At 47.8% G+C, this 21,674-nt stretch overlaps 1 protein-coding gene across 1 annotated transcript; it reads left to right on the forward strand.

The window, feature by feature from the left end:
* Positions 1 to 2,873: 2,873 nt before the first annotated feature.
* On the forward strand, positions 2,874 to 19,890 carry eif3d (eukaryotic translation initiation factor 3, subunit D). Its single transcript, XM_080217540.1, has 15 exons — positions 2,874 to 3,043; positions 5,358 to 5,493; positions 7,972 to 8,017; positions 8,581 to 8,717; positions 9,872 to 9,960; positions 11,492 to 11,564; positions 12,084 to 12,199; positions 12,682 to 12,814; positions 13,668 to 13,815; positions 14,018 to 14,172; positions 14,839 to 14,924; positions 15,760 to 15,889; positions 16,244 to 16,386; positions 17,167 to 17,359; positions 18,700 to 19,890. Exons 2-15 carry the CDS (start codon positions 5,371 to 5,373, stop codon positions 18,802 to 18,804), a joined length of 1,677 nt encoding a protein of 558 aa, XP_080073666.1. The 5' UTR covers positions 2,874 to 3,043; positions 5,358 to 5,370; the 3' UTR covers positions 18,805 to 19,890.
* The last annotated feature ends 1,784 nt before the right edge of the window (positions 19,891 to 21,674 follow it).

Here is a 21,674-nt window from a genome sequence, read left to right on the forward strand (position 1 = left end):
AAGTCGTTAAGAAGGCTTTTTTTTAAAGTTTATTTATTAGTGTCACAAGTAGGCTTACATTAACTCTGCAATGAAGTTACTATAAATTCCCCTAGTTGCCCCACTCCGGTGCCTGTTTGGGTACACTGAGGGAGAATTAAGCACCTAACCAGCACGTCTCTTGGGCTGTGGGAGGAAACCAGAGCCCCCAGAGGAAACCCACGCTGACACGGGGAGACTGTGCTGACTGCACACAGACACTGACCCAAGCTGGGAATCAAATCCAGGTCCCTGGCACTGTGAGGCAGCAGTGCTAACCACTGTGCCACTGTGAAGGCAAACAGCATTTTGGTCTTTATTGCAAAGGGATTGGAGTTTAAAAGTAGGGAGGTTTTGTTGCAATTGTACAGGGTGTTGGTAAGGCCTCACCTGGAATAATGCACACAGTTCTGATCCCCTTATCTAAAAAAGGATATAGTAACACTGGAGGCAGTCCACAGGAGATTCACCAGGCTAATTCCTGGGATGAGAGGGTTGTCCTATCAGTTAATCTGGCTCTGTATGCCTTGGAGTTTAGAGGAGTGAGGGTTGATCTTATTCAAATATATCAGATCCTGAGGGGGGTTGGCAGGGTAGATGGTGAGATGTTTTTACTAGTGGCAGAGTCTGGAAGAAGTGGACATCACTACAGGACAAAGGGCCAGTCATTTCAAACTGAACTGTGTAGAAATTTCTCCTCACAGAGAGTGGTGAATCTCTGGAATTCTCTGCCCCGAAGGGTGCTGGAGGCTGGAGCATTAGAAGTATTCAAAGTGGAGCTGGATAAATATTTGATAGATCAAGGAATAGAGGGCGATGGGGAAAATGGCACAGAGAAGGAGCTGAGGCAGCCATAGATCAGCCATGATTTATGGGACAGGCTTGAAGGGCCGAATGGCCTGCATTCTTTTAAGTAAACCAAATAAACTAAAACAGCAGACAGACTAAGAGACAAAACAAGAAGTGCAGTTCCCAAATAAGGGGGCAACCACCCAAAACAAAAAACAAAGCAGAAAGTGCTTTAATGACTAATGTCCGGCGGCTCTGATATCCATCATTATGAAGTGCTTCGAAAGGTTAATCATGGCATGAGTCAATTCCAGCCTCCCGGACTGCCTGGATCTACTACAGTTCACCTATGGCGCAACAGGTTCACAGTAGACGCCATCTCCCTGTTAGCTACACTCAACCCTGGAACACCTGGATAACAAGGACACCTATATCAGATTCCTATTTATTGAACACAGCTCAGCCATCAACGCCATCATCCCAACAAAACTCATCTCCAAACCCCGTGGCCTAGGGCTTGGCTGCTCCCTCTACGACTATATCCTGAACTTCCTAACCCACAGGTCGCAATCAGTAAGGATAGACAACAACACCTCCCTCACGATCATCCTCAACACTGGTGCCCCACAAGGCTGTGTTCTAAGACCCTAACTATACTCCTTATACACACACCTATGACTGTGTGGCCAAATTCCCCTCCAACTTGATTTTCAAGTTTGCTGACAACACCACTGTAATGGGGCGGATCTCAAACAATGACAAGACAGAGTACAGGAAAGAGATAGAGAATCTGGTAAACTGGTGTGACAACAATAATCTCTTCCTTAGCGTCAACAAAATGAAAAAGATTGTCACCAACTTCGGGACGTATAAAGAAGAACATGCCCCTGTCTACATTAACAGGGGATGAAGTGGAAATGGTCAAGAGCTTCAAGTTTCTAGATGTCCAGCACACCAGCAACCTGGTCCCCTCTACGCTGAGACCATAATTAAGAAAGCCCACCAATACCTCTACTTTCTCAGGAGGTTAAGGAAATTCGGCCTGTCCGCTACGACTCTCACCAACTTTCACAGAAGCAGAACTTACTGTGGATTCGCTGCCACTGGGGACATTGGGCTGAGCAGAGACTGACAGCCAAGTTCCGCACACATGAGGATGGCCTCAACCGGGATCTTGGGTTCATGTCGCACTATCTGTAACCCCCACAACTAGCTTGGGGTTACAGATCTCACTAACTGTCCTGGCTGGAGACAACACACATCTCTTTAACCTGTGCTTAATGCTCTCTCCACTCACGTTGTCTGTACCTTTAAGACTTGATTACCTGTAAAGACTCACATTCCAACCATTATTTTGTAAATTGAGTTTGTGTCTTTATATACCGTGTTTGTGAATAGAACTCCCACTCACCTGACGAAGGGGCAGCACTCCGAAAGCTAGTGGCTTTTGCTACCAAATAAAGCTGTTGGACTTTAACCTGGAGTTGTGAAACTTCTTACTGGGTTCTCCACATCTGTCCAAACCCCCTTCCAGGCACTGGAATTCAGAGAGCTGCAGTTTCCCCTCCAGCCAGCAGTGGGAGGTCAGCCTCAACCAGACTGGGGGCCCTCTTGCTGCCGCTCACGCACTCCTTGTTTCTGAGGCCGCCGTCAGCGGCGCTGCCACAGAGCCGTAAAGCAGATTGACTAAATTAAAAAGTAGAACGGCAAATGTTTGCTTTGTTCAGTTCTTCCCCATATAAGACATTTAGAAAAGTGGTTCTTGCCCCGTTTAGTTTCGAAATTGCCCTTGAAAAGAAAGTAAATTCCAACATTTTACGACAGTATCGTACATCAGTCCCGACGTGGTCGGAGTTGGCATCAGGACCGTAAAGTAGATTTGGGAGGCCTTTCATGCATTTAAACGAATTTCTCCTTTTTAACGGAAATGGAGTTGCTTATTCGGACCCCATCGATATGGCAGATCAGTTATTGATGGAGCAATCGTCGCTGAATGAAGTTTAAGCGGCGCAATGGAGAGGGTGGAATTTACGACAGTGTCGGGCCGCCAGCCGGCCCCGCTTTACGGCAGTGTGGCGCCTCCATCTCCGCCGGGCGACTTGTGGATTAGTTTTTTTTTGGGAAGTTTTTAATCCGCCGCCATCGGGCTGAGCGCGGCAGCAAAACCGGACCCCAACCCAACTATCGACACCCCGCGGACCCGGGAATCAGAATAACCGGAGATTGGAGCTGGGAGGTGAGTGAAACTGTCAGAAATATCCGCTTTTCCCCAATCCCCCCTTCCCCCAATCCCCCCTTCCCCCAAACAAAAACATCCCATCGACAGGAGGGCTGCGTTTACGTAGCGCCCGGGACCGGGAGGGCTGCGTTTACGTAGCGCCCGGGACCGGGAGGGCTGCGTTTACGTAGCGCCTGGGACCGGGAGGGCTGCGTTTACGTAGCGCCCGGGACCGGGAGGGCTGCGTTTACGTAGCGCCCGGGACCGGGAGGGCTGCGTTTACGTAGCGCCCGGGACCGGGAGGGCTGCGTTTACGTAGCTTCTTTACTGTGGAAAACTCGGCCAGGGTGTTTATAGACAGATCGGAAAGCGCTGTTTCTGCTGATCTAAGAAGTCTCACAGGTGAGTTAACCTGATGAAGGAGCAGCGCTCCGAAAGCTTGTGATTCCAGATAAACCTTTAGCCTGGTGTTATGAGACCTCTTACTGTGCCCACCCCATTCCAACGCTGGCATCTCCACATCCTTCCTGCTGTTGGTTCCTGCCCCTGATAGGGACAGGGCTGTGCTGCCTCACCCTCCACCCCATCCAGCCTTTCCATCAGGCCTGAGTTGCCTGAGATCTGGGGTGAAATGCAGAGGAGGCAAATTCTGGGAGATTTGGGGCAGGGGGGGGTTGCGGGGTGTCATTCGGAAATTGCAGGAAGAGGGCTAACTACAAATGCAAATGGTTGAAAGAAGAAAAAGATGGACTTACATTTCCAGAGCACCATCACCATTCAAGATGTCCCAAAGTACGGTACAGCCAATTAAATGGTTAAGTGCAGTCATCATCATAATATAGGAAGCCCCCCCCCGCAGACTGCAATGAGAATATGATTGGACCATCTGTGGTGCTTTGTGAGTGATAAGAATTTGCCCACATAGATTGTGGTGAACTCCCAGGCTCTCCAGAAATGTAGTAGCCATTGGATCATGTACATCCAGCTGAGAAAGATGGTGAGGCCTCTGTTTCGACAGATCTTTTGACAGCTAGCCCCTCCGGCACTGCAGCACTCTTTCGCCACTGCAGTGAGAGTCTTAGCCTGCGTTTTATGCTCTAGTCTTCAAATGAGAGCATTGTCCATAGATACTTCAGAGTGACTGTCGGTCAATCTGGCAGTTGGTGACTAATGAGTGCCGCAGGGATTGGTGCTGGGGCTTCAGTTATTTACTATTTATATAGATGATCTGGAGGAGGGGGCTGAGTGTATGGTGACGAAATTTGCTGATGACACGAAGATGAGTGGAAAAGCAAATTGCGCGGAGGGTGTGGAAAGTCTGCAGAGGGATCTGGATAGACTGAGCGAGTGGACGAGGACCTGGCAGATGGAGTACAGTGTTAGCAAGTGTGAGGTTATCCACTTTGGTAGAAATAATAGTAGGTTGGATTACTATTTAAAGGGCGAAAAGCTGCAGCATGCTACGGTGCAGAGGGATCTCGGGGTCCTTGTGCACGAGTCGCAAAAACCCAGTCTGCAGGTGCAGCAGGTGATCAAGAAGGCGAATAGAATGCTGGCCTTTATAGCGAGGGGGATAGAATATAAAAGCAGGGAGGTCTTGCTGCGACTGTACAGGGCATTGGTGAGGCCACAGCTGGAGTACTGTGTGCAGTTTTGGTCGCTGCACTTGCGCAAGGATATTTTGGCCTTGGAGGGAGTGCAGAGAAGGTTCACTAGGCTGATGCCGGAGATGAGGGGGTTGGACTATGAAGAGAGACTAAATAGACTGGGTCTGTACTTGTTGGAGTTCAGAAGGATGAGGGGGAATCTTATAGAGACGTATAAGATAATGAAAGGGATGGATAGGGTAGAGGTAGAGAGATTCTTCCTGCTTAGAAAGGATAGCAGGACTAGAGGGCACAGCCTCAAGATAAGGGGGGAGCAGTTTAGAACGGAGTTGAGGAGGAACTTCTTCACTCAAAGGGTGGTGAATCTCTGGAATTCTCTGCCTGTTGAAGTGGTGGAGGCTACCTTGCTGAATATACTTAAGTCATGGGTAGATAGGTTTTTGACAGACAAGGGAATTAAGGGTTATGGGGAGAGAGCGGGAAAGTGGAACTGATCCACTTCAGATCAGCCATGATCTTATTGAATGGTGGGGCAGGCTCGAGGGGCTAGATGGCCTACTCCTGCTCCAATTTCTTATGTTCTTGTGACAGTCGTGGGAAGCAGGGAGCTGTGGTGTGGATGTTGTGTTTGTAGGGAGGGGAGGAGGCCGTGAGTCAGAAGTTCTGAACGCCCTGGGCTCGCTTCCTCCTGTCTGTTTAATGCCTGGGTGTCTGTCTCTCTGCAGCTCACTGTGGAACATGGCAAAATTCCTGACCCCCGTGATCCAGGACAATCCGTTCGGATGGGGACCGTGTGCAGTCCCGGAGCAGTTCAAGGACATGCCATACCAGCCATTCAGTAAGGGCGATCGGCTGGGGAAGGTAAGGCTACCTTCTGAGGTCAGGTATCGGAGCAGCGGGGGTCCGTGTGCGGTGAATGACTCTTCAAGAATAAGAAGTGTTTGAGTGCTAGGTTTAGGGAGCTGTTCTGTATCATCCGCTCACACTGTGAAAACAAGTGGATCCTCTGTGCTGTTGCCCAGGCGGATAGCATTGTCATGTCTGTGGGAGGGGTGGGTGGGATCAAGAAGGGGCTGGGCTCAAGACAGAGTTGTTTACAGCACAAAAGAAGGCCACTAGAATAGAGAGTGCTGAAAAGTTTCAGCAGGTCAGACAGCACCCGTGGAGAGAGAACAGATCCAAAGTTTTGAGTCTTGATGACCCTTCGTTGACTCTTCTGCTTTTGCTTCGGATCCCAGCGTCTGCAGTAATTTGCTTTCACAAAAGAAGGCCATTTGGCCCACTGGGTCCATGCTAGCTCCCTGTGGAGCAGTCCAGTCCGTTGATCCATGTAGCCTTGCGAGCTTATTTCCAAGTGCCCTGGAGTGAATGACAAAAATGTGTTGTACAAGTAGAGCACAGCAAATGGTCAGGAAGACAAGTGGCTGTTGTTTCTTGCAGGGGACTGGAACTTAACAGTGGGGCTGTTTTGCTGCAGTTTTACAGGGCCTTGATGAGGCCACTTCTAGAGTACAGTGTAGTATTGGTTTTATTTAAGAAGGAATGTAAATATGTTGGAAGCAATTCATAGAAGAGTCACTGGAGAGAAAGGTTATGCGGAAAGTTAGGACAGCTTGGGCCTGTATCCACAGGGGTTTAGAAGAATGAAACATAGAAACTAGAAGCAGGAGTAGGCCATTCGGCCCTTTGAGCCTGCTGTGCCATTCATTTTGATCATGGCTGATCATATTCAATATCCTGATTCTTTTCTCTCCCACAACCCCCACCCCCCCATCCCTCAATCCCTTTAGCCCCAAAAGCTATAGCTAATTTCTTGAAATCACACAGCGTTTGGCCTCAACTACTTTCTGTGTGAGTGAATTCCACACATTCACCACCCTCTGGGTGAAGAAATTTCTCCTCACTTCAGTCCTAAAAGGTTTACCCCTTATCCTCAAACTATGACTCCTAGTTCTGGACTCCCCCACTGTGGTGAACATTCTTTCTGAATCTACCTTGTCTAACCCTGTTAGAATTTTATAAATTTCTGAGATCCCTTCTCGCTTTTCTAAACTCCAGTGAATATAATCCTAACTGACTTAGTCTCTCCTCATATGACAGACCTGCCACCCCAGGAATCAGCCTGGTAAATCTTTGCTGCGCTCCCTCTATAGCAAGAACATCCTTCATCAAATAAAGACACCAAAACTGTGCATGATACTCCAGCCTCACCTGTATAATTGCAGCAAAACATTCCTACCCCTGTACTCTTGCTATGAAGGTCAACATACCATTTGCCACCTTTATTGCCTGCTGTACCTGCGTATTCACTTTCAGTGACTGATGCACGAGGCCTCATTGAGAGGTGATCTTATTGAAACATACAAGATCTGAGGGGACAAGACAGGGTAGGTGCTGAAAGGATGTTTCTCCTTGTGGGAGAATCTAGAGCAAGGGGTTCCAGTTTAAAATAAGGCATTTCCCATTTAAGGCCCGCGTGAGAAGAATTTTTCTCTCTGGTCAAGAGTCTTTGGAGCTGTTCCCCAGGGAGGCAGGGCCAGTAGATATTTTTATGGGGGTGGTAAATGGATTCATGAGTTGAAGTTATTTGGAGTAAGTGGGATGTGGGGTTTAAGAGCGATTGGATAAGTCAGTGTTTTATTGAGTGGCGGTGCAGGCTCGAGGGGTGGCATTGCCTACCTACTCCTGCTCCTAATCCATATGGCCATGGGCAGCGAGTTGCAGGTCATTATCACTCGCTGCATTTAAAATAAAACATTCTTCTCATGCCTCCTGTCAAAATCCTAAATCTATCCCCCTGGGAGTCTAGGGCGGAGTTGTTGTGTGTGAGACGGTTAGTGTTGGAGGAGTGTGACAGGGACAGTGTTAGAAGCAGCATGTGCTATAGCTGGACCTTTCAGCTCATGGAAGTGGAATACTTTGTTTGCCTGAACCGTGGCAGATGGTGGAATTTGAATTCAATAAAACAACATCTGGAATTAAAAATCTACTGATGACCGTGAAACCATTGTTGATTGTCAGAAAAACCCATCTGATTCACTAATGTCCTTTAGGAAAGGAAATCTGCCGCCCTTACCCGGTCTGGCCTACATGTGACTCCAGAGCCACAACAATGTGGTTGACTCTCAACTGCCCTTGGGCACTTAGGGATGGGCAATAAATGCTGGCCCAGCCAGTGACACCCATATCCCATGAATGGATGAAAATTTTTTTTAAAACTAGTGAATGCCAGGTTTGGGAATGTCAAATCAACGGGTTGATGTGGTTAAACACTCCCTAAAACAGAATCACAGGATGGTGAGTTACCCTCTAAACATGTGTAACAATTTATATTTGCAGGTTGCTGATTGGACAGGAGCAACGTATCAAGATAAGCGATACACCAGTAAGTATGAATGCATTTGGTGTGCGGGAGGATGTATCTGCTTGGGAGAATCTAGAATTATGGCTCCTTAGGAATAAGGGGTCACTGATTTAAAACAGTGATGAGATGGAATTTCTTTACTGAGGGTTGTGAGTCTTTAGAACTCTTCCTCAAAAGGTGGCGGAAACAAGAGATTCTTGGGTAGCAAGAGGTGATAGGTTATCAGGGATGCAGATTTGAGGTTACTGCTAGCATTGGGCGGCACGGTGGCACAGTGATTTGCACTGCTGCCGCTCAGCGCCAGGGACCCAAGTTCGACAATCTGGCCATTCTTGCGTTGGTGTGTGTGGGATCTTGCTGTGTGCATATTGGCTGCTACGTTTCCGTCACTGCAACAGCGACTGTATTTTGAACAGTGTTTTATATGTGAGGTGATGAGATAGGACCGGGGTGGATGTAAAGTGCTTTGAGATGCCCTGACGTTGTGAAAGGTGCTATAGGAATGCAGGTTCTTTCCAATGTACAAGGTTATCTTGCGGTTTCTCTGTTGCTAGTAATTTGCCACCTCTTTCTCCCTACCACAGATAAATACTCCTCCCAGTTTGGGGGTGGCAGTCAATATGCTTACTTCCATGAGGAGGATGAGACCAGCTTCCAGCTCGTGGACACTGCCCGTACACAGAAAACCGCCTACCAGAGGAACCGCATGCGTTTTGCTCAGGTACGTACCTGGGTACGTGTTAATTGGATTGGGGATGGGATTTATTGATGCAGCCTGCGCAGGCGAGGGTGGGAGGCCAACAACACGTGAGCGTGTCAACCCGTCAACACAAAATAAAAATAGCCGAGAGATCCATCAATACAGACAACATTTCATAAAATCCCTACGGTACAGAAGGAGGCCATTCACGCTATCAAATCTGCACTGACCACAATCCCACCCAGGCTCTATCCCTGTAAGGCCACATATTTACCCTGCTAATCACCCTGACACGAAGGGGCAATTTAACACGGCCAATCCACCTAATCCACACATCTTTGGACTGTGGGAGGAAACTGGAGCACCTGGAGGAAACCCATGCAGACATGGGGAGAACATGCAAGCTCCATACAGACAGTGACCCAAGGCCAAAATTGAACCCGAGTCCCTGGCGATGTGAGGCAGCAGTGCTAACCACTGGGCCGCCCATCTGTGAAGAGAGAAGGTTTCAGCTCCATGATCTGGGAGACGTTAGTGATGGGACAGGAACCGGGAGATGGTAGCAATAGGACAGGTCTTCAGCCAGTGTGGAGCCAATGATCTTTTTGCTGGTGATTTATCAGTGAGATGGTTGTGTTATGGATTTGCATCAAGTTTGGTTAGACTGTGCAGACTGCCCTGGGTGTAGCAGGTTTAATAAAGTCAGGGGGAGATCTTTATGAATCGCTGGGGGATCGCCCTGTTTCCTGCATCCATAGAATCCTTGCACTGCGGAGGAAGGCCATTCGACCCATCGGGTCTGCACCATTCCTCCGAAAGTGCACTCTTCCCAGGCTCGCTCCTGCCCTGCTCCTATCCCGGTAAGCCCATGACTCCACCTAACCCACACATTTTTGGACACTAAGGGGCAATTTAGCGTGGCCAATCCTCTGTGCCACTCACACCCAGGTCCCTGGCACTGTGAGGCAGCAATGTTAACCACTGTGCCACATGTTTTATGAAGGCTGTGAGGAAGTTTGGGAGATGAAACTGGGCCTGTCTCTGCATGGGGAGACCTGCGGGTTGCGTGTGTGTGTTACAGACCGATTGTCCACAAGTAAACTGGCTTTTTCTGAAAGACTCTACGTGCTGCTGTTGATTCAGTGCAGGGTTTAACACCACTTCGCTCTTTGCAGCAAAGAAACATGCGACGGGAGAAAGATCGGCGGCAGCTGCTGCAGTTTAACATGCAGACACTTCCTAAAAGCGCCAAGCAAAAGGAAAGGTGAGTATTAATTTAAAATTCTTGTTCTGAGATCCAGCCCAAGCCAGGATATGAATAAATACAACATTATCCCTGTTTCCATCATTATTGACACCTGCATTTCTTTCTGGCTGGAGAGAATATTTTAGAAACTAGAAGTAGAAGGAGGCCATTCGGCCCTTCAAGCTTGCTCTGCCATTCATTTTGATCATGGCTGATCATCCTGATTTCCACCACCCCCCCCATATCCCTTTAGCCCCAAGAGCTATATCTAATTTCTTCTTGAAATCACACATTTTGGCCTCAACTGCTTTCTGTGGGAGTGAATTCCACACATTCACCACTCTCTGGGTGAAGAAATAGGTTTAATTAGGGTTTACCCCATATCCTCAAACTATGACCCCCTAGTTCTGGACTCCCCCACCATTGAGAACATTCTTTCTGAATTTATCCTGTCTAACCCTGCTGGAATTTTATAAGTTTCTATGAGATCCCCTCTCACTGTCAATATAACCCTAATTGATTTGTCTCTCCTCATGACAGACCTGCCATCCCAGGAATCAGCCTGGTAAACCCTCACTGTACTCCCTCTATAGCAAGGACATCCTTTCTCTGATAAGGAACCAAAACTGCGCACAATACTTCCGTTGTGGCCTCACCAATACCCTGTACAATTGCAGTAAAACATCCCTACTCCTGCACCCATTTCCTTTTGTTTTGTTGGGAGGTGTGACTACAGGATGCTGCCATGTGCTGTTGGAGGGTGTTTTGGTTTTGAAATGTTAATGCCCTCTGTTTTATGTGTAGATGTTTGTGACTGAGTCCGGGTTAGTGTAGATTTTCCCCCACCTCCACTGTCCGTCCCAATGCTGGGTACTCGACAACACCCAACAGGATTGGGTGTTTGATTGTGAGGCTTTCCTGGGTTGAATAATCCAGCAGATTTAATTTATTATTGTCACATGTATTGGGATACAGTGGAAAAGTATTGTTTCTTGTGTGCTATACTGACAAAGTACACCATTCAGAGACTATGAAGGGGAGAAGGAAAAAAAGAGTGCAGAATGTAGTGTTACAGTCATAACTAGGGTGTAGAGCAAGATCAATTTAATATAAAGTAAATCTGTTCAAAGGTCTGGCAATAGCAGGGAAGAAGCTGTTCTTAAGTCGGTTGGTATGTGACCTCAGACTTTTGTATCTTCTTCCCGATGAAGGAAGGTAGAAGAGGATATATCTGGGGTGTGTGGGGTCCTTAATTATGCTGGCTGCTTTGCCGAGGCAGCGGGAAGTGTAGACAGAGTCAGTGGATGGGAGGCTGGTTTGTGTGATGGATTGGGCTACATTCACAACGTTTTGTATTTTTGCAGTCTTGGTCAGAGCAGGAGCTGTACCAAGCTGTGATACAACCAGAAAGGATGCTTTCTGATGCAGGGAGCACTAAGCTATCAGGCAAATCAGTCACTGGCAGCTTACACTTAGATCTGGGGTTTTAATGGTGTAATTTGGGATATTCCTTTTCTCTCTGAACAATTTCTGTTTGCTCTTGTCGCAGGGATCGCTTGCGTCTGCAGAAGAAATTTCAGAAGCAGTTTGGTGTCCGGCAGAAATGGGACCAGAAGAATCAGGTCAGTCTTAAAACTGTAGTGAAACTATGGAAGTACAATCCCCGTCTATGTGAAATAAATATATAGTGTCTGAGTATAGAATCAGTGAGGGATCGGGGCCTCAGCACAGTCTGTCACAGAGCTGTATGTGTGTGGCCACTTATCCAGCTTCTATCAAGTTAAAGTAGCAGCACAGTTTATCAATCCGTGGCTTTGGATATTAAATTTTGTCTGATAACCCTCCCACCTCGGACCTTTGAATGTTTAATGATATTAATGGCAGGATAAATACAAATTGTTCCAGGACGTGGCTTCAGCATAGGCAGTAAGGAAGGGTACCCGCGGGAGACTGAATTCCAACAACGGCCTGCTGAAATCTCTTCCTGATGTGTTTTGGTTTGTTGTTAGTGGAAGTTAAGTGAGAGATTTTCCAGCTGACTCCCTAGTTCTAAAGCGTGAGCCCTGCATGAGTGACGGACAGGCCTGGTCACAGCTCCTTCTGCCAGGGTCAATAACACATTCCCTGTTTGCCACTTACAGCTGAAACCAAGAGATTCCTCTGTTGAGGTGCGGAGTGATTGGGAGGTGAAAGAGGAGATGGATTTCCCTCGGCTGATGAAGATGCGATACATGGAAGTCGCTGAACCCAGTGACATGTAGGTATTTTCCAGATAAATATCTCCCCTTTCCCTGACTCGCCCTCACCCCGGCCTGACCAACAGGCATGTGACTTTGCCATTACACTTCTTGCCCAGTTACAGCAGGGTGGGCTGAGTCTGTGTGTAGTATTGACTCTGGGGAACACTCCTGAAGTTCCGTCTCTGATCTTGAGGTTCCCTATGATCAAAGCTCCCTGCCTCTGTTTTGTTCTGGCTACAGTTTCAGAATTCCCATCCTTGTACTCACTTCAGTGCTGAGGGAGTGCCACACTGCTGGGGGGCCAGTGCTGAGGGAGTGCCGCGCTCTCATTTTGGATGAGACAATAAACCAAGGCCCTGTCTGCCACTTCAAGTGGACTGTGTTGAAGCAGAGTCAAATAATTTTCCCCGGTGTCCAGATATTTATCCCTCAGCCCCTGTGACTGGAACATACAACCCGGTCCCTGTCTAATTGCTGTGTTGTGTTCCTGTTCCCTTAGAGAGTGCTGCGGTACTCTGGAGTACTACGACAAAGCCTTCGACCGAATAACAACCCGCAACGAGAAGTCACTCCGAAGCATCAAGAGGATTTTCCACACTGTCACCACCACTGATGACCCCGTCATCCGTAAGGTTAGCTCACCAATCAGGACTCACCACTGGAGTATTAATCTGAAGTTGATTAATTTTAAATCTCTAACAGGCCGATCGATGTCTGCCTGATGTGGATATGAAAGGACCTGGAACCAGTGCAGGTGGATGGAGTTGAGGGTACAGGTCAGGCACTAAATCATTGAAGAAAAATGCTGGAAGGACTGTCCGACCTGTATCTGTTTCTAACTCATTCAAAGTGACCACTCTTCATTTGCTTGCTATTTTTGCTGTTTGACTGTGTTGGTGACCAAATCACACACTCCACGGAAGATTATGAAGTTAGACTAAACCCCCAACTTTTTTCTTATTTCGGTATTAGTGTGAAGATAAGTTGTTTCACTCCAGGTGTTATTCTGTTGACATGCTAGGAAGCTTTTATTAAATAATTCTAATATGCTGTTTAATTATAACAAATGAATTAGCTTAACTTTTACCAATTGAAATTTTTAAATATGACAAGATACGATTCTTAACTGCTACTTATCTCTATTAGTTTCAATTTAAGCAATATTCTCCATAGATTAAATGCTTCTGCAAAATCAGTCAGCAAACAACAGAGGCTTCCAAGCTTGTACATGGGCTACCAGTCCTCAAGCTTTTGAACGCTTCTGGAGAAAGATATAGAGAGACACTATCATCTGACACTCAAAACAGCAGCCTTCAGAGAGAGAGAAAAAGAGACCACTTGCTTCTTTAGGATGAAGCAGGGATCAAGTAGGATTCCATGATCTGTGAAGTTTCAGGTGGTTGGCTGTCTCTTGTCTCATTGAACGAAGGCTTTTCCTTGTATCGAGCATTTGGAGTGAGCCCCCGATTGTCTGTGTTTCAACAGCTGGCCAAGTCTCAGGGGAATGTGTTCGCAACAGACGCCATCCTGGCCACTCTGATGTGCTGCACCAGGTCCGTCTACTCCTGGGACATCATCGTACAGCGGGTCGGATCCAAGCTTTTCTTCGACAAACGAGACCACTCGGACTTTGGTAAGGAGACAGTTGATAGAGGCACAGTGTGAGATCCATTGCATTTTACCCCCTCCCCTGCAGCCTGCCTGTGTCACACACAGACAAACCTCCATAGCTTAGAAACCGTTTTTTTGTAATGTCCAGTTGATTATTGGGTCTGATGGTCAGAGAATTGAATGTGTGCTGTAGCCACGTGTTAATTACTCTTTTTATTGTTCAGATCTCCTAACGGTCAGCGAGACGGCGAACGAACCCCCACAAGATGAAGGGAATTCTTTCAATTCTCCCCGTAACTTAGCCATGGAGGCCACTTACATCAACCACAACTTTTCTCAGCAATGCCTTAAGATGGTGAGAAAAGGGACATCAAATGACGTAAGCTGCTGCTCTCCAGCTGTGATATAATTATGATGTAATCCTCAAGGTATTGTTTAAAAGGTGCCAAAGTTTCATAAAGCACTGCTCAGGCTTAGGCTGGAGAACACACAATTTATTATTGTCACATGTATTGGGGTACAGTGAAAAGTATTTCTTGTGCGGTGTAGAAACAAAGCATACCATTCATGGGGTACATAGTGGAGAGTGCAGAATGCAACACAGTTTTAAAAGCACAGAATGAGAGTAATGGATAGAATTCAAGGGTATGCTGAGGACAGCTTGCAAGAAGCCGCCTTGGACCCCTCATTCAGTTGATGGCTCTGTCATTGACGTAGCAGCTAACAGCAAAACTGCAGACTCAGCTCAGTAAGAATGTGTCTGTCCGATTGTCTTGACAGTGAATGAGAAAAATGAGTCAGTAAGATGACAGTTGTTTTGGGATGAGACAGGTTCTCTTGGTCACCTTTATTTAAGAGTTTTTCCTGGGATTGGAAAGGCTGGAATATCATCTGGAGTTTGTGTCCTTTGGTTGTGTAGGCGCTCACTGGCTGTCGGTGTGCCATCTCTTAGGCTTGGGACATTTTTGTTCAGTGATTTAGTTTCTGCCATGTCAGCAGTTCATTCTCTCCTTTCTCTTTCCCCCCTCCCTGTTTTGCTCTCCAGGGCGTTGAGAAGTACAAATTCCCGAATCCAAACCCCTTTGTGGAGGATGACGTGGATAAGAACGAGGTGGCTTCCGTAGGATACAGGTGGGGAAGGGAACCTGTTCACACCCAGTCCTGTGAGTGTGTGAATGAACTGGACGTGATCCTGTGATGAATGACAGCGTGAAGAATGGCTTGGGCGAGTGACTGAGCACGAGACGAGATGAAGCACCCTGCAGCAAGTCCCCTAGAATTTTGCATTTAGCACCGGTGGCACCATTTAATTTGGTGCAAAAGAAATTGTAAATTCAGATGGTAACATCGGTTTTTACAGAACAGAACCAGTCCATTCAGCCCGCCAGGCCCGTGCTGTTCATTAAGGTGCATTGGTTGATGATGAGAAGCACTGGGTGATGAGGTCTTGGGTATGGACAATACCATGGGGGTGTTTGAGACTGGTTCCTGGGAGTGACTGGCTCTGGGACCGCCATTGGAATCTGCCAGCAATCCCCACGGTTTTTCCGAATGTTGATTCTTGAGGTGTAGGCATCACTGGCTAAGTCGACGTTTACTGTACATCCCCGGGTTGTCCTGAGTTGGTGGTGGTGAGTTGCTCCGAATGGTTTAATACAACTGTGTGGCCATTTCAGAGGGCGGTTAAACTCTGTGTGGAGTCTGCACGTTCTCCCTGTGCCTGTGTGGGTTTGCTCCAGTTTCCTCCCATAGTCCAAAGGTGTGCGGGTTAGTTGGATTGGCCGTGCTAAAACTGCCCTTTAATGTCAGGATCTAGGATGGGATTGTGGCTGGTGCAGGCTTGATGGGCCGAATGGCCTCCTTTTGCCCTGTAGGGATTCTCTATGATTCAGACTTAATGATGTCCTTGTAACCATAGCAGTGTGTCTCCTCCTCCCGGCTTACTCAGTTCTCTGGCTTCCTGCAGGTACCGGAGGTGGAAGCTGGGAGAGGACATCGACCTGATTGTGCGATGCGAGCATGATGGTGTCATGACGGGCGCCAATGGCGAAGTGTCGTTCATCAATGTCAAGACTCTGAATGAATGGGACTCGCGGGTAAGGGCCGGGATCATGTACGATGCTTCAATCTGCTAATAGTTTCTCAGGGTCGATATTGGGGTCCTTTTAGTATATCAGTATTTACAGGGGGGGGGTCCCCGGGGAGCGTGTCAGTGTTTTACAGGGGGGCCCTGCCTTGACACAGACAACTTCTCAATGGTTTAAGTGAGTGACTGGATAATCCAGTAGTTTTCTGCAATTGGATAGTTTGCTAAATGTGTTGAAATAACTTGTCTGGCCTTTTTTGAATGGGTGGTGCAGTTGATGATAGTTTTAAGGTTGGGGTTCCTGGTGTATCACAGGGAGCTGTAGCCTGTCTGAAGGAAGCTGAATTTCTCTATCTTTGCACAGTACTGTAATGGGGTGGACTGGCGCCAGAAGCTGGATTCACAGAGGGGAGCTGTCCTCGCCACGGAGCTGAAGAATAACAGCTATAAGCTGGCTCGCTGGACCTGCTGTGCACTGCTGGCTGGATCAGAGTATCTGAAACTCGGGTAAGGCAGAGCAAATAACATTAACAGCTCAGGAACAGGCCCTTTGGCCCTCCAAGCCTGCATCGACCATGCTGACTGTCTGAACTAAAACCACCCCCCTACCCTTCCGGGGACCGTATCCCTCCATTCCCATCCTATTCATGTATTTGCAGATGCCCCTTAAAAGTCACTATCATATTTGCTTCCACTACCCCCCCCCCCCCCCAGCGAGGTCCAGGCACCCACCTGGAAGCTGGACCCGGATGCTGCCATCTAACAGTTCCTTTTTAAAACAAAATCTCCGGTGTAGATGAAGCCTATGCATCATTTTGTGTTTAATTCCCAAACATCATATCTGAGAGGTGGTTCCACTTTCTTGCAAACATTCTTCTCAGTCGTGGCCACGCTGTCAGAGGGTCAGTGCTGAGGGCGCGCCGCACTGTCAGAGGGTCAGTGCTGAGGGCGCGCCGCACTGTCAGAGGGTCAGTGCTGAGGGCAAGTAAAAGATCCTGTGACTGTATTTGGAAGATGATCAGGGAATTCTCCTGTGCCCTGGGGTCAATATTTATCCTGTACGTTAAATACCTTTCTTTCTCTCATTATCGTGATCCTATCTGCTGCTGTTGCTTCCCTCTCCAATGCACAAGCTTTCAAAATACCCGCAGTAATAAGGCACTCGGAGCCAGAACTGTCAAACTCTGACCTCCCTTACTCAGTCACTGCACAGTGTGTTACTGCAGTGTCTGGCGGTGAATCTGTGACTCAGACAGTGACTCACCCTCCTTCTCTCTCTGTTGACAGGTATGTGTCTCGATTCCACATCAAGGATTCCTCTCGCCATGTGATCCTGGGCACCCAGCAGTTCAAACCCAATGAGTTTGCCAGTCAGATTAACCTGAGTATGGAGAATGCCTGGGGAATCCTGCGCTGTGTCATTGACATCTGCATGAAGCTGGAGGAGGGCAAGTACCTCATCCTGAAAGACCCCAACAAGGTGAGCTGGTATGGGGGTGTCTGTATGTAATGGGGGGGGGGGGTTGCCAATTGTTTGTGTCTGGTTCCTGCAGTGACCTGTTTAATGGGAAGCTACAAAAATGTGGGGAGTAGACAGTTATGATAAGGTGAGATGCCGTAGGATGGGGTGCAAATCTTATAAAATAGAATCCCTACAGTGCAGAAGGAGACCATTCAGCCCATCGAGTCTGCACCAACAACAATCCCACCCAGGCCTAATCCCCATAACCACCCCCATATTTACCTTGCTGATTCCTATAATCTGTGCATCCAGAACACGTAAGGGGCAATTTAGCACGGCCAATGCATCCTAACCAGCACGTTTTTCAGACTGTGGGAGGAAACTGGAGCACCCAGAGGAAACCCATGCAGACATGGGGAGAATGTGCAGACTCCGCACAGCCAGTGACCTAAGCCGGGAATCGAACCCAGGTCCCTGGAGCTGAGAGGCAACAGTGCTAACTACTATGCCACCGTGCTGCCCAAAAATGTGTAGAAATATAGACTCATTGGGCTGAATGGCCAGTGACAGGAATTCTGTGCAATGTATTCATCAGGCAGGCAGATTTTCCCCGTGATTCCGAGAATCCATGTTTCAGTGAGAATCTGAATTATCCAACATGATTGGATACAGTTGCGTGCACCTTCCTGTCAGATTTCACTGTGTGCAATCTCTCTCTGACCCTCTGTCACACTGTGTAACAATCCGAACACTGAGCTGGAAGAGACACTGTGAATGTAGAGAGAGATTGAAAAGGCATCTGCAGCACAGGGACATGAATTGTTTGGGTGGGTCAGACGGGTGGGGAATGTTTAGTGAAAGATTACACGAAACCCGCAGGAGTTTCTGTGCCTGTTGAGCAGGCGGGTGGTGTAGCTGATTTATTTATTGGCAGTAGGCTGTAATAATTGTAAGTGGGACAGGTTCCCCTGTGTGGCGACGGTGTATGCAGAGTGGGGTGAGAGACACGGTGCACAATGCAGACTCCCTTGTGGTGCTGCCAGCTTTGGCCCTCTCAGCACCAGGGACCTGAGTTCAATTCCTGACTGTGTGGCACCTGCATGTTCTCCCTGTGTCTGTGTGGGTTTCCTCCGGTTTTCTCTCTGTTCAAAGATGTGCAGGTTAGGGGGATTAGCGAAGTAAATATGTAGGGTTCTGGGAATAGAGCCTGGGTGGGATGCCATGTTGGAGAGTCAGTGCTGATGTGATGGGCCGAATGGCCTCCGTGTGCACTGAGAGGATTGTGTGACTCGTTTGCTGTTTGAGCTAGTCCCTGTTTGCTGCTGAATCTGTTGTTCTGTCTCTCTGTCCATCTACAGCAAGTTATCCGTGTCTACAGCCTTCCCGATGGCACCTTCAGCTCCGAAGAAGATGAGGATGAGGAAGAAGATGAGGATGATGAAGAGGAGGATGGAACACAGTGAGGAGTGTGGAAAACCCCTGGCTCTGTGGAAACCTTTGATAGAGTCACAGGATTGAGCAGTTCTTGCTGGTGCTACAGTCCAAGGCCAGGATTTTATGGCCCTTCCTGCCAATGGGGTGTTACCGTCCTGCAGAATTGGACAGTAATTTAAATTGCCCACTGGTTTGGGAAAGAGTCCACGTGTTGGTGGGTGGGGGCCCTAAACTCCTGGCATACGGTTCATTCACAGTGTAACAACATGGTGAGATCTGAATACAAATCACTCATTGTGACTCACTCAAACACAAAACTCTTCCCAAACGCTTCCTGCAGTAATTTTTATCCAGAAACCCTAATCGTTCCCCACTGCACCTTTCCGGATATTACTCCACTGTGAGCCCCATTGGTGAGTGTTGACTTGCAGTTACTGGGGCTATCACAGCTGAGGCCACTCTGCCCCTCCTCTCTGGCAGAGGGTTATAGTGTTGATTCATATCCTTCCTTTACAATCCCTATTGTACATGGTGTGCATTGCCCAGAGATTCCTGTTGTACTCCTGCCTTCAGTTGAACATCACTCAAACCCTCTGCTGGAGGGAGAAATGCTGACCTAGCCATGACACTCTCACTCACACTCTCTCTCTCTCTCTCTGGCTCGCTCGCTGTCTCCCTCTTTCCCTCTCTCTCCCTCTCGCCTGTTGTCTTTCTGTCTCTCTCTCGCTGTCTCTCTTGCTGACTCTGTGTCTGTCTGTCTGTCTGTCTCTCTCTCTCTCTCTCTCTCTCTCTCGCTGTCTCTTGCTCAGTCTGTTGCTCACTCAAGACTAGTAACACCAATTTCAAAACCCCCCCCCCCCCGCGCGGTCTTGTCTGGTCAGTTTAACAGGGGTTTGGGGATTTACATATTTTCTCTGTTATGCTCTGCACCAATCGGGCTGTGTTTCCTACAGAGCAAATCCCCACGGCTGTTTCCTATCAGCCTCGAGAATGGAGAGAGTGGTTTGATGAATCTGTGACGGTGTGTGTGCAACAGGCTTGGGCAACATGATGTTTTAGCTCCAATCCTGGTAGCTAAATCTTCATCAAACAATAAATAAAATGTTTCAATCTTGTACGAGGCAGTGTGCATTTAGACAGCCGCAAAGTAAACTTTAACCTGACACTGGGGTGAAGAATCAGATCTGCTAAAGGGGGCAAAACAACAGGTGTGTGGAATTACAGTAGGGTGTGGGGCTGAGAGAGACGGAACAGCAGAGCCACCTTACAATGGGGAGAGCTGTCACTCGTTCCGCATTATTTCTTTGTTAATTTACCACCTTCTTCCCTGGAAATTCCCCCTCCCCACCCCAGCGGTAGGTATGGGATCTGACTCTGCGACCAAGCATTTAATAACAACTAGTATCCCCCAACCGTGTGAATGATGCCATTCCAGGACTGGCAACTCTTGTGAATCCAGTGGGAATGTACAAGGACATTAGTCAGGAGTGTGATGGAATACTCCCCACTTGTCTGGATGGGTACAGCGCAAACAACACTCAAGAAACTCAACACTGTCCAGGACAAAGCACCCTGTCCACCACCTTAGAACATCTACTCCAGTGTCATTAATGCACAGTGGAAGTAATCTGCACCATCTATAAGATACACTGCAGCGATTCACTAAGACTTCTTCCCAAATATGCAACCCCTGCCCTAGAAAGACAAGGGCAGCAGATACCTGGGAAACTACCTGCAAGTTCCCCATTGAGTCTATGTGGAATTTGCATGTTTTCCCTGTATCTGCATGGGTTTCTTAAAGGTGCTCTGGCTTTTTCCCACAGTCTAAACATGTGCGGGTTAGGTTGATTGACCATGCTAAATTGCCTCTTATTTTCAGGACGTTAATGGTAAATATGTGGGGTTACAGGACTAGGGCCTGGATGGGATTATTGTCAATGCAAACTCGATAGCTGAATGGCCTCCTGTACTGTAGGGATTCTATGATTTCCTAAGTTTATGCCACCCAAATTTGGAAATAGATCGGCCATTCCTTCACTGTCACTAGATCAAAATCCTGGAACTCCTTCCCTAACAGCAGAGTCGGTGTACCTTGGATTGCAGCGGTTCAAGAAGGCAGTTTGCCACCATCACCTTAAGGGCAATTAGGACTGGCCAATAAATGCTGGTGTAGGCCACATATCGTGAAATAATAAATAACCATCCATGTGTCGAGTGAGTAACAAGCAATAAACCATCTGATTCCTGCTGCTACAGGTTGGATCAATTATAGTGATGCATTTCTCTGCACTCAGTTTAACTTGGTCACTCTAAAGCGAATTCACTTCACAATGAGAAGGTCATTGTGTTATCTTCCTGGATCTGGGTTCGATTCTTGGCTTGGGTCACCGTGTGGAGTCTGCATGTTCTCCCCGTAACTGCGTGGGTTTCCTCCGGGTGCTCTGGTTTCCTTCCACAGTCCAAAAAACATGCTCGTTAGATGCACTGACCTGCACAGGCACTGGAGTGTGGCAACTAGGGGAGTTTCACAGTAACTTCATTGCAGTGTTAATGTAAGCCTTGTGACTAGTAAATAAGTTACTTATTGGAATTGAAATCGGGAATGGAACTTTTGACAGGGCAAGAGTGAGAAGGTGAGAGGGCATGGGATCCAAGGGCCTTTGGCCTTGTGGATCCAGAACTGGCTTGCCTGCAGAAGGCAGAGAGTGGTTGTGGATGGGGCTTTTTCTGAATGGAGGTCAGTCACCAGCGGAGTGCCTCAAGGATCTGTTCTGGGACCCTTGTTGTTTGTCATTTTCATAAATGACCTGGATGAGGAAGTGGAGGGATGGGTAAGTAAGTTCGCTGATGACACGAAGGTCGGTGGTGTTGTGGATGATCTGGAAGGATGGCAAAAGTT

The sequence above is a fragment of the Carcharhinus amblyrhynchos genome, chromosome 35 (genome assembly GCF_965287045.1).
Source record: "Carcharhinus amblyrhynchos chromosome 35, sCarAmb.v2.hapA, whole genome shotgun sequence".
Taxonomy (NCBI): Eukaryota; Metazoa; Chordata; class Chondrichthyes; order Carcharhiniformes; family Carcharhinidae; genus Carcharhinus; species Carcharhinus amblyrhynchos.

Excerpts from the sequence above, each read along its gene's own strand:
- eif3d (XM_080217540.1), top strand. The coding sequence starts at position 5,371 with ATGGCAAAATTCCTGACCCCCGTGATCCAGGACAATCCGTTCGGATGG. Across the intron at positions 12,200-12,681 it reads GTCGCTGAACCCAGTGACAT|AGAGTGCTGCGGTACTCTGG; the intron begins GTAGGTATTTTC and ends CTGTTCCCTTAG. Across the intron at positions 17,360-18,699 it reads TCCTGAAAGACCCCAACAAG|CAAGTTATCCGTGTCTACAG; the intron begins GTGAGCTGGTAT and ends GTCCATCTACAG.